At 47.2% G+C, this 13,353-nt stretch overlaps 1 protein-coding gene across 1 annotated transcript in view; it reads left to right on the forward strand.

Annotated features, from left to right (window-relative positions):
- The first annotated feature begins 3,178 nt into the window (after window positions 1-3,178).
- Window positions 3,179-13,353, forward strand: part of esamb (endothelial cell adhesion molecule b) — a 42,554-nt gene continuing 32,379 nt past the window's right edge. Inside the window, exon 1 of the mRNA XM_076036326.1 lies at window positions 3,179-3,734. Within this exon, the coding sequence (XP_075892441.1) occupies window positions 3,680-3,734 (55 nt within the window). The 5' untranslated portion in view covers window positions 3,179-3,679. The remainder of the gene's footprint in view (window positions 3,735-13,353) is intronic.

Below are 13,353 nucleotides of genomic sequence, written 5' to 3' on the forward strand. Positions count from 1 at the left end.
CGTGTAATAAATCCATTAAATAACATTAAAAATACAAGACATCGACCCCGCCCCGCATTAATATTTCACCGGGCAGTCCATTTATTGTGGGCCGTGGCCAGGACTTCCTACTTGCATTACAATGCCAGCTCCCACCGCAGCTCCTGTTCTCCGTCATAAGCGGCTGCACACTGACTTCCTGTGAGACTCCTACCTGTGACACTTTACTCAGCCCCGGATTAGACTTTGCAATACTTCAGCTAATGCACAGTCATTGAGTTGACATTACATTTACACGGGACTAAGTACAATTTAGATTTGCTCCGGTGGGGTTTCCTTTTCTTTTTTTCATTTCAGAATTTTCGAGAGAAAAAAATGGAGGATGCTGTAGTATTGACTGGCTTTTCATTCTGATTAAAGGCACTACAAACAGTGTTCCTCTGTTTTTGTCCATTGAGAATACCATTCTGTCTGGCATGAATCAATCCAATTGTTTTTTTTTTCTTTTTTATGGAAATGCTATTATATGAATGGGCAAACTGGTTGTAACTGAAGAGCCTCGGGGAGGACAAAACAGCTAAAATAAGACGGCAGCAGGTTTTTTTGATCATTCCAAAGCAAACATTGCTGCAAAGTTTCAACTCTCTGTGCTGAGTTGAAACATTTAAGAGCGAGCAAGGTGGTCTGCTCTGGGGAACGTTGACCCGGTTCTTGACACAAACAAAAGGCTTTAAAAAAAAAAGCTAATCAGCAATAAGCGAAAGTTATTAACTGGCAACCAGATCCTCTGAGTGTCAAGAGATTATCAAGATTGTGTGATCAAGACTTTTCTCTGTCAAAAGTTCCTTGCTGACTGAAACTGAACCAATCAACCAAAACAACATTTTAACTTAAAGGATGGTTCAGTGCATGGCGTGTTGTACTGATTTACTTTTTGCTGGAGGAAAGGTTCACCTGTGAGTAAATTGTTAAAAGAAAAAAACTAAACCTTCAGCTAGCCCAGAATGTCTGTTTTTATTTATTTTTTGGTTCAGGGAAAACCTGAAGCATCTTGTAGATGTCAAGTTAGGAGACAATGACATAATGTGGCTGACACTGTGTTTACATTTTTTGGGGGGAAAACAGATCAGACCGGAACTTATGTGATAGGTTGTTGTTGTTAATGGGGAGAATAAAGTGATTAACACTGACATTTTAGCCTTTGCCCACCCTTTATCTGCTCGCCTTACCTATTCAACCTTTCCCTCTCTCACACACAAACACACACACACACACACACACTGGAAAGGCCGCGCAAACACACGTGCACACTCCTCCTGCGCCGTGGTGGCTGGAGAAAAGAGGGAGGAAAGAGGGGGATGCGCAAACAGGCGCCCAAAATAGAACTTTAACACGTGGCATGCAATGTTAATATAAATGAATGCATGTGTTAATTGGGTTACCGTTAATACTTGTCAGGCAGACTTTAAAAGGGCAGGGATGCAGAGAGTCTGGCAACGGGAACCAAAAGAGGCCGATGGGCACGGAGGAGCATCGGTGCCAGACAGGGCCAGAAAATCTGACCCTTCACCTCCACTTTATGTTGTTTTTTAACAGCCTCCCACAAACAGCAGCGGGAATTCAAAACACAATATGTGCGGCTCACAATCAAGCATTCGTATATAAGAGACAACTGCGTGTTTGCCAATATTGTGCGCATAGTTTGGAGTATTGTCATTCATGAATTCACTTTCCACCGCAGCTCATCCAGCACTCAGGGTCATGAGCCGATATCCCCGCTGCCGAAGGTTGAGTCCGCCCTCGACAGGTCGCGACACAGAGAGACAAACAGCCATTTGCAGTCACATTCACACTCGCAGAGAATTGACAGTTGCCAATTATCCTCGCGCCCGTGTCTCTGGACTGTGGGAGGAGGCCGGAGATGCTGGAGAGAACCCACGCAGATAGAGGCAGAACGTGCAAACTACACAAAGCGAGGCTTGAGTCGGGATTGAACCCATGACCTGCAGTACCACGGTGCTGCGCATGCAGTATTTTATTTGTTCCATCCATCCATTTTCAATACCCGCTTCTTCCTGAGCTCAGGGTCACGGGGGTCTGCTGGAGCCTGTCACAGCTGTCATAGGGCGAAGGCGGGGTGACACCCTGGACAAGTCGTCAGTTCATCGCCGGGCAATAGAGACAAACAACCACTCGCACTCACACACCACAAACACACACAGACAATTTTGAGTTCCCAATTCAACTCACATGCATGCTTTGGGACTGTGGGAGGAAGCCAGAGAACCCACACAAGCTGCGTTTGCAGTTTTTCGCAAATTAAAAAGCGATATTTCTAAAATTTCGACAAAGTACAATTGCGATTTGCAGACGTTTCCATTGAATGGTTTGAAGCGCAGATACAATTACAATTCTCATAAAGTCTCGTCCTGCGAGATTTTACAAGAATTATGTTTTCTTTTGGTTGTTTACATTTGCTTGCTGTCAAGAATGGTTGTTATATTTTTCTCTTTGATTACTTGTAAAAAATATTCCATCTCCTCCTCCGTCTTAACATAACCCGCCATTTTCACTTGAAGTGAACTGGTCACCCCATATGCCACATCCATGTGTGTAAATGCGGGGGAAAAAGTGTTTCCATGACACTTTTGTGATATATCTCGATATCGATAGGTCTGAAAGACCACCTCACGAGAGCGTAAAAACCTGCTTTTCAAAGCTTAGGTGTTTCAATTACTGGTTTTTATTGCGATATTTAGGTATTGCGCAATTCTATGGGGTAATGGAAACACAGCTGCAGACACAGGGAGAACATGCAAACTCCACACAGAAAGGTGCCAGGTCTGGAATCGAACCCACAACCTTTTTGCTGTGAGGTGGCAGGACTAAAACCACTGCGCCCTTTTTTTAAAAAAAAATGTTTATTTGTTTTTTATTGTATGGAAATAATTTACAAAAATGTGCTGAATGTTTTTTATCATAACATCGTGCCTGCAGTTGGACACAAAACAGAGGGTGAAATGAAAACGGAGCGGTCCTTCCTTCAGGGTGCCTCCCTCAACATTAACAGACCTGCACACCTGCTGTCACCGTTGGAGTCTGTCAACTAAATACCAACAACGTGAGCGTTTTCACAAAGTCTCAGGAAGAGGAGAAAGGAGGAGGGGGGGGGAGAGACCATCGAGGGCTATAGTTCCGCACGGCCACACGCAGGGTGCAGTTGATGTCGCGTTGCCAGGGGGCGTCGCCGAGCAGAGGCACGCGCAGGTAAAATAAGCAACCCTCCCCCTCCCCCTCTCACCCCTCCTACTTCACGGTGGTGCTCGGCTCACACTGCCGCGCGCAGGACGGAGCGACGCGCACTCCAAGTCCGGCAGCAGTGAGTGGAGTGCAGTCGGCGCGGAGGAGGGAAGAAGCGGCAGAAAGAGGCGACGAGGCGAATTGTTTCCCTCCCCGCTCAACCGTCCACCTCTCTTCCGCTTAATCTCCCGCTGTTGGTCTGAGTCTGAGCGAGAGGCGGCGGGGACGCGGTGCCATGTCAGCCGCAGCTTTTGGGCGGGACGGCGGCAGGAGGACCGGGGTGTCCGCCGGCGCGCGGCGCTGCTAATTGGCACCTGAAGACAATCAAGCGTCGCGCGCTCAACTTTTGGAAGAAGCCGCGCGCGCCGCTTGGAAGCAAGCCGGTGGTGGATGCGGCGCCATGGGGACGAGCGCGAGACTCCGAGCGGCGCTGGTGTTGATGTGGATCCTCGGAGGTAAAGCCAATTAAAAGCCCCGCGGCACGCGGCGAGTGAGACGCCGCGCACGTGGTCGCGTGCCGCGCGGTCATGTTCAAGGCAAGAGTGTGCGTTGACGAAGAAACAACGCGCAAGTTTCCACCTCGAGCGACTTCTGGCGTGTAACGTGCAGAAACGGAGTCCAGTTCAACGCTACGCTGTTGACCCGCACGCGTCCGTGCGACGTTGATTGTTTAATTGAGATTAGGCGAATTTGGGCACTGGAGGGAAGAGGCGGCGTGCACGCACCCTGCCCGCGTCGTGCACGCATGACCGTCTTTGTTGCTTCCCAGTTGAACTGGAATGCAGAGAGGACAATTCATGAAATATGCAAGTTTCTTATTGTTGCAGTCGCTGCTTGTGGTTTTCAGTCCCTTTTAGGCACACAGCGCTGCTGCTGCTGCTGCTGCTGGAGGGGGCACAGTGTAGTTGCATGGTTGAATGCTCTGAAGTTTGAGGCAAGTCAGTTTCTATTTTTATTTATTTATCATGTAATACTTATTCTTCCTGCAGGGTGACAACTGATATAGAGGCATATGAGTCAACCTTAAAGTGCAGGGTGTTGCTGTTTGAAATTGCTCACATTGAAATTTCACACCAAAAGGCAGCACAGAATGAATGTTTTGTCAAATGTTTTGGTACAGAGAATGCACTCGATGCTGTCCACCAGCAAAAAACATCAGCAGTGGCACAAATTTAAGAATGCAATTCTTCAACAAAAACATGTTTTCTACAGTCTGTACCGATGGACCTATAATTCTTGTGCCATTTTTCGTCTTCTTCTTGTTGAGGCTCCATACGCTAATAAGCCATGAGCTCATGTGACTAACCCAGTCCTGTTCCTGTCAACTGTGTTGCTGCAGCATTTCCAACCAGATGTTGGCTCTGCCCCAGTCTGCACGTCACAGTTTTGTGTTTTTCTTTCTGTCTGGACTAGTTTGACTCAGAAACATTTTTTTGGACCAAAACAAAGCAAAATGACGTATCGTTCTATTACCTTCATATACTTAAAGTGCAAATGTTGCCCAGGAGTCCTTGCTGAAACGAAACCATGTTTTATCGATTAATGATTGCAAACTGCTGCTGCTGGTGTGTGTGTGTGTGTGTGTGTGTGTGTGTGTGTGTGTGTGTGTGTGTGTGTGTGTGTGTGTGTGTGTGTGTGTGTGTGTGTGTGTTGTTATGAATGAGTCTAGTTTGTGGCTCGCTGATAAGCAGCTAGTTTGCATGGATTTCTTCATTTACAAGATGGATTTTCTTTTACACATTTCTGACACGTTGCATTTGTGGCAACTGGGGGGGAAAAAAATATCCACAATCAATCGCGGCTGTCAGAGACGTCATTATAAATGAGTCAAGAAGCTGCGGCGTCCAACTGTCTGCCTTCTCATGAGCAGCTGGCATTGATCAAAGAGAGCAGCTCATTGGCTTTACATAAGAGGGCGGTTGCTAATTGGCCACTAAATGCTAAAATAAATCTGTCAATGGGGAGCCGGCCGCCGGATCTTTTCGCTCTGGATGATCTTTTGAGCCTGATGATGGACAACGTTTTCGGCCCAAACTGCACTTCATAACATTCTGGCTGTGCTGTTCAAGCGCGTGTGTGCTTTGCTCATTACTGCTGCCCATCATCATCATCATTTTTATGCAGAAGGCTGAGAAGCGTATCCCAACAAGGCTCAGCGAATGAGATTTGGCCTGGCACGCTGAAAGCTTTGAACATCTCTGAGATGCTTGAATTTGGCTGCATAGAGGTCAGGGTCAGTGCGTCTTCTTTTATTCCTCATGACAGACTGAGGCAATTTTTTAAAAGTCAAGTTTGCCCTATTTTCATAATGCTTGAATGATATTTGTAGCCAAATGTCCAAAAGGCCCCACTGTTTGACCTTCACAGCGCTTTACTGGCATGTATGAGACAGAAAATGTACATTTTATGTACTTAGTTGTGTAGCAATAAGCATTTATAGGTGAGGAATATACTTTTGGGAGGCAGCCGTGCTGTGCCAACACTCATCTACACTGGTCCGGAACCAGGATCTCCTCTGGGGATTCACGATTTCTCCTTGACATCAAAGTTGGTATAAAAAAAGATGTGAGATCAAGCGAGAATGTCAGAAAACGGGGATTAGCATCAGTGGCGCCCATGTTTTCCAGTTGGGATGTGCTGATGGGAGAAAAAAAAAACACGCAGCAACGCAGAATTCACCTTGCCAGCACAGCTGACGCTCACGCAGCCGTGCAACCATATTGCAGTTAAGTTGTTGATGGCATAAGTGACAACATGGGTAAGTAGCTATGCATGACGAATAAACAGGTGTTCAGTAATTTGCAACATGCTTCCATGCCACTGGGTGCTCTCAACTCATACACACTGGGCCTTATATTTAGACGTACTTGTATTTTTTTGACTTACCCTTGCAGGTTTGATGTGAAAAGATTTTTTTTTTCTTTTTTTACCCTGTCAATATGTGCTTAGTGGAGTTTCCCCTGCCAGGGAGTTTCTGCGGGACCACGGGGGGCCTGTGCTGTTGTATGGAACCATCTGGTTGCTGCGTGGCCAGTATGTGAGAGTTCTTTCTCCAAAGGCGAACAACATGCTCCAGTGGGCGATGGACTCCAGCAAGGCTGCCCTTTCGCTCCCCATTCATGTTTTTTGCGATATTCACAAGTTGAGTGTGAAGGCGCTGCCGGGATGAGAGGAGCGTCTGGTTTGAGGTCTTCTCTTTTTAGCAGCTGACGTTGTTTTCAGCCTCCACCGTGCGCGTCCTCAGGGCTGCTTCATAATGAGACGCAAACTTATTTTTGACTCTGAGAATAACCCACTGAGAGACTGAGAGTTTTTCTGATAACGTTGACAGTTGACTAAGCAAGGAGTTAGCCGTTTGGCTTCCAACGGTGAATCAAAATCAATATTGGAAATAACTCTGAGGGCAGAGATTCTCTTTGAGGAGCAGCAGACTTTGTGTGTTTGCACCAAGGGGTGGGCAAACTCTTTTGACTGGTGGGGCCACCATGGGTTCTAAAATGCGAGGGGGCAGCAGATGGATGGAGTGTTTTGGTGACCCACCTCATAGCAGGAGAAAATATGTTATGGGATACGTAGAAAACGTGTTTTGTTGTCAATTGAAAATGAAAAAACCCAAAGTTACAACAAAATGTGTTTTTGAAGCCCCACGGTATTTAGCTCTTTATTTAAATGACTCTTAAAACAAAAAAAAAATGGATGAAATACAGCTATTTTCATCAATATAATTTCTTCAACTTCGGCGGGCTGGATTAAAATGCTTCACGGACCGCATATGGCCCACGGGCCACATGCCTGATTTGCACATTAAGGGCAGTATTAAGTAATTAATTCATTGCAGGACTGACCTGATACCTTGATGACAGCAATCATTTCCAAAAAATTCCACAGACTGTGTGTTTAAAAACAAAACCTACCTCACGGAGAACCTAAACCTTAAACGGACTTAAACGTGAAGTTTTCCCGCCCACCGTAGTCCAGCATCCACTTCCGATCCTGCATCGCTTTAACAGCAGCTCACAGCCAAATTATCATCCCCGTCTATCTTATCCTTCTCTCGCCCTCTGCGGTGATGAATGCAAAAAAACGCCTCCTGACGTTTTGTTTTTTTTCCGAGATGTGAAGATAAGCCTTCGCCGCACGTGTTAATCTAGCGCGTCATGCGTGGGGGGCCGAGGGGGGATATTTATGCCGCGCAGATCAATCAACTGATAGCGGTGGGGACGTAAACACTAGTCTCTAGATTCTGATTGGCGCCGCAATTCGAACTGGGTTTTGGAGTCGCTTGGGAAAAAAGCACCGTTTACACTGACTGTAAACAAAGATGATTGCTAAAAAAAAAAAAAATTAGCTATGCATGAAAGAAATAGATGGAGGCAAAAATCAAACAACCAGAAGACAAGAAGATCCGACCTCCTCAACAGTGGAAAAGGTACCGCATGGATGGTCCTCGTCTTGTTAACCTACTGCAAATATCATGTTGTAACTTTTCCGTTTTCACTGCTCTCAAAATAGACTCTCTTCAGAAAATCCTGAATATTCTATATTTAAAACATCACTTCCTTCCTCAAAGTCGTTTACAGCCATGCACATGGTGTAATTTGGTTTATTTTGTAGCTTTTATTTTGTTTTAACCACACAAATATATACTCACCGACCCACGACACTACAAAATGCTTTACTTCCTTATTCCGATAGCTACCTTTGTAGCTTAACTTGTCGTTTGTGAATTCTCTCTTGCTGCGAACCATGAGTTCGATTTGTACCAGTCTAAAATGGATTGTTGGAACAAGGAATTTGTTTTTTCTATTCTTGCAGGATAATAAGCTGAAAAACACCCACAGACGCCACGAGGCTCCGCGCTCTCCGTCATTACTCCGTCGCGGGCAGACACCAACAACGGCTCCCTCGAGTCATTTTATCGAGGCCGATTCGTCTTCCATGACTCGCACCGGTGGATCGCCGACCATTTGGTGAACCGTGACATTTATTAGGCTGACACGTTAGCCGGCGTAGGTGTTGAGCAAAAGGACGGGAGGTGGAGTGGCATCTAATTGACCGCGGTCCGCCGGGTGCCGGGCCGAGAAAGACCCCTGCTGAGGGTTGCACGCTAATAAGAGACGAGCGACGTCGATGCTACCTAAAGGGTTCGCTCATGTAAATCTAGGTCAAATTAATTGGCTGGCACACAGCACAGGAGGGACGACAGCGGCGCTCACATTTTCTGCGGCTTCGCTCGGCTGACGGGGACTCTAGTAAAGGGTGACAGGTGTCGCTTTTGGAGCGCAGCCTGTCCTCACGTTAGGTCATCCTGACTTTGGGGCAGGTGATCGATCAGCTGCAATGTTCCAAATGGATGTTAATGGTTGTGCGGCGACGTGACCGCTGACTTTTGGACTTTTATAAATATTGCAGCGCAATTAAAGCTCCCCGTATCATAGGCATCCCCAAATCTTTTTTTATTTCTCACCCCAGACTCCACAAGGGCCAGAGTTCAGGCACCTTTATGTTTGAAGTGTCCCAAAACATATCACAGTTATTGTATTGTATTTTAAGTTTATATTCCAGACTCTATTAACAGCTTGAAAAATACTGATGAATGTAAAAAAAAAAAATGTTATGGTCTCCTGCTAAAATGCTTCAGGTTGATTTTCCTTTCCATATGTTTATAAGGGGACAAAAACAATGCACCTGCAGGCTGTCTAAGAGGATGTAATGTAAAATGCAAGTGCAAACCAATACTCATTGTGTATGGAAGATTCATTACTTAAACGGTACATCAGGCTTTTTAATGCACAGCATAGTCTCTTTCTATTTCTTATTTATTGATCTCAGACACACTGAACATTGCACACTGCAAATTTGACTGACGACATGTAGATGTCAAATATTCTGTTTCACAGTGCTTTAAATTTCTTTCTGTATATAGTTTTCTTAGCGTCTTTCCCTTAGCTCTTAGCTTGACTTGTCTTCTTTATATGCTGTAACTAAGACCTCTTTACTGCTGTGCGTTATCTTATCTTATCTTATCTTAACCCAGTAGCGTGGCAGCATGCCCTTTTTGACATCATTCAGGACTTATTTCTAGAATTGTGTGTTTTGCCGCGCACTTTCCGAAAAGTAGAGCAAGCAAACAAAGTAGAAGTTTGAAGAAGACTTTTCCGGGGAGTTTGTTCGCAGGCTTGGCACTCAATATTGTTAGAAAATGCTGGTAAAGGGAATTTGCATAACGAGGGATCTTTAAAAATGAAAACAGTCCACACTCTCTTGTCATGTATCTCTTACTGCAAGCTTTCAACAATGGCCTGGTTTTTTTTTTTGTTTGTATTTTCTTGCTGACTTCAAGTTCATTAAAATTATATTTTATGCTTACACGTTTTAGCTGGTGCACATGAAATTAATGCTCCGCGCTGCTCCAGTATTAGCCTGGAAAAAAAAACGAAAAAGAGAAGAAAAAACATGCACATTGTAACCCACTCGTGTTCACACAAACTAATCAGCATTTTTCATGCTCGGTGGTTCACTTTGATGTTCCGTTGTACACTACAGCGCTAGCGAGCCGCCGACCGCAACACACTTGGGTCTTTGCAGCCATCACCATCATGTGAGTTCAGGGAGGAATTGACTCAAAACTGCCGCTGTCAGGGGAAGCCGAGGAGATTCTCCCAGCGCACTCCCGTCACCTGAGAGATTAACTGCCGCATTCAAAGGAATCTGAACCCCACACGTTTCTAGTTCCAACAGTGTCCAATGTTGCTTTGCAGATCCGAGATGTTTTAACTTACTGACTTATGACTTATCACCTCCGTGTGTTCTGATGATAAGGGAGAGTTCTCTGCTCTAGTAGAATGGCCTCAGTCAGTTTCCTGTGCACCTTCCGCCAAATTTCTCCAGCCAAAAGACAAGAAATGTGTCCACATTTAGCAATTGAGAGAAATTGCGGTCACGCCATGTTCCTCACCTCAAACAAACCGCCGCCGAGTTGACTTGAAAGCTCACTGAGACCATCTCTTCATATGGTATCACCGATCGCTCGGACAAGTCGCTGCTCTGTCCTCTCGAATCAGGTGCAACACTGGCGAAGGAGCCTCGAACTGACATGCGAAGTGCATCTGGAACCGGCCCTGTTTGAACTCCTCCACGCGCAGTCGCGTTCATACGTGATGATGGAGAACGCAACGCAACGCCGCTCCCCTGCACGTTGATGTCCTCTGACATTTTCTTATTGGTGATGTAATACTGTAGAGTCTGAAATATCCTCTCGCCGAGGTAGCCTACGCGCGCTCCTTTCCTGGAGCATGTGAGCCCCCTGTGTCGCGTTGCGTTACGTTGCGCTGATCTGAAGTGCACAATGTGCTCGCAGGTCCTGGCTGTGTGTCATCCAAGTGTCTGTCCGGAAGAAGACGCGTGGATCATACCAAACCAGGGTGGAGCCGTGTCCTCCTATTTCTTTTCTTTGGGGTAACGACTCCACTGGATGGAGTTGTGGAAATTTTGCGCTCGAAAATATCACCAGCGCCTCCAGAACCCCACAGTGGTGAGTCGCAACTGGGTGGAAATGAAAAATCTTTCACTTCAAACGAGGCTTTTCTGAGCCGTTAGGTCCCGTAGGACCTGCTGGAACCTGTTTGCCAGCTTATACTGTCATGTGTGATAACCGGTCGACCTCATCATCCCTTTCACTATCTCAGAATGAGTCTTTTATACCTGCAGAAGGAAAAGATCCCCTCACTGCAACCCAGAGTGGACCGGCGAGAAACCGATCTCGGAGGCGGCCACTGGTGGGTTCCTGCTTTCTCATCAGGCCACTGTAGGGTAGAGGGGGAGGTGACGGATGAGCAGTTTTGTAGCAATCTGGAGCCACAGTAAAAGGTGACGCAAAATCCTTTCCTATTGACCTTTTAATAGACGGCTTTGGGCTGGTTGGGTAAATAAGACAAGAAAAGACTAAAAAGCATCTGAGTCAAAGGCTGTTGCTGCTCCTGCTGCTCGTAAAAGGAAAAACATGGTTCAACACCCATGAGGATTAAAAAAAAGATTCTTCTTATCTGGTTTGATATGAATATTTTTACGTCGCAGATGCAGATCCCAAATGAAAACAAGCCTCTTTCAACTGTCTTGAGCGTATTGCTGGATATGAGAGTAGCTTCCCATAAATACCAGTACAGCGGAAGTAATCTTGGTGGGAGAAAAAACAACCCGCAGGCTGTAATTCACTTAAATACAGCTTGTAGTCGAACTATCTTTAAACACTCGGTGCGATGGAGCCGATGTTGAAGCCTCTGCCGAGATGTGACTCACCTCCACGTCGGCGCTCCGGCTCGCAGCTAATGATGCCGCCGCCCGTCGGCCGGTGGCTCGGTTTCACGCGTCGCGCAGTCGAGACTTTGCGAGTCGTTCAGCGCTTTGGTCTTTCAGTCGGTTCGTGGCACCTTCAAAGCGCAAAAAAGCCAACGGCGAGTTGCGCGGGGAGGAAGGGGAAACGAGCGTCCGAATGAAGCGCGCTCGGCCCGCGCTAAAACGTAGGCGTGCGCGCCGATCGCCGGCAAACGACGCCTCTCAGAGGAGCGCGTGTATTTACAACCGCCCCCCGCCCCCCACCACCACACCACCACACCACCACCACCTCAGAGGCGTAGGCGAGGGTCGTGACAACGTGGACCAGGTGCACTGTGGGAAAACGCTGCACGGTAATGAGGTACAGTCCCTCTTTAAACGAGGCCTACGCTCTGGGTAGCTCGGGGTGGGGGGGGCGAGGAATTAGAAGCGCACGTACGCAAGGTGCCACCAACGGTCGTCTCCGGTGGCATCTGACTCACCGAGGAGCATTCATCTAGACGTCTGAGACACAGGAATCCCATTAAGGTCGGTGTCCGGGTGGCGGAGGAGAATTCTGCAAGCCGTCGCAAATTAGTCAAAAAAAGCACCGTCAACGCCTCGAATGCACAAAGACGGGCAGAAATGTGGGCTGCGGAACGGGTTTCATCAGCGTTTTAAAAAAAAAAAAGCTTTGATCTGAGGGGGAATATTGATTTCCAAGGGTAAAAAAAAATTAAACTTCCTGCTCTGCCAAGGGAGAGGGAAGAAAAAGCCCTGTGGTTCTTTCAGCTCCCTGGCGCAGGTGGGAACTGGGCTGTCTGGTGGCTGCAGATGAGTTTTGCGCTAAGACGCCAGAAGATTATAGTTCTGTGTCGCTGTAACAGAAAGCAATGGGAGATGGGATTTTTTTTTTTTTTTTTTTTTTTCCTTCTTCTTCTTCCAGAGGTGTCTGAGGTTGGATGGGGTTTTTTTTTCTGCCACGCCGCGCTGGTGATAGGTTGGTATTAAAATGGTGGATGATAGCTCTGCGAAACTGCCGGGTTTTCTCGCTATCTGTTATAAGGAAGAAAAAAAAAAAAAGGAGAAGCAGGAGAGCGGAGCGGTGTTTGGGAAGCGGGCCGGTTCCTGGGATGAGTGTTTGGTATTCATTGAGGAGCGTGCGAGGCCCCCATCGCCGCTGTTGCTCGACTGTCTCGGCAGATGGAGGCTCCTCGCCGGCAGATTAACGCTGTCATCTGCCGGCGGTGCGGCCCGGCCTTGCGGTCGGCTGGAGGAGGTCTCCCAGGTCAATCCCGCGGTGGCGAGGCAGTTAAAGCGCGCGGCCCACTTTTATTCCCAGCTGGCTGATTAAAACTGCATGGCGCGGCCGCCGCTTCAAGGATAGCCTCTCGCCTCCTTGCGCTCCTCTGCTCTGTATTTTGGGTCTCAGGTATACAGTCGGCCCCCCCCACTCCCTGTGTGCTCAGCTCAAGGAAGACGTGCCATCCTATATGGCGACAGAGTGGCCCTGCCTTTCTGATATCGCAAGAACATCAGCCTGAAGGTGCCATAAATATATAATTTCGGAATTCCATCTGGCGGCGCGGGTCTTATGGATGGCAGTTTCGGTGGGTCTCGCCTCTTCCGGGGCAAAAATATCTCAACTAGTGGTCGGGTCGCCTTTCACGCCCCGACGGGGATCGGCAACGGAGTGAGCCGCAGTCGGGAGACGTCGCATGCACACAGCGACGGACGGCGAAATGTGTTTTTCCTCGTTCG

Source organism: Nelusetta ayraudi, unplaced genomic scaffold, assembly GCF_046127955.1.
Source record: "Nelusetta ayraudi isolate G7.1 ecotype Tasmania unplaced genomic scaffold, CSIRO-AGI_Nayr_v1 ptg000048l, whole genome shotgun sequence".
Classification (NCBI taxonomy): Eukaryota; Metazoa; Chordata; class Actinopteri; order Tetraodontiformes; family Monacanthidae; genus Nelusetta; species Nelusetta ayraudi.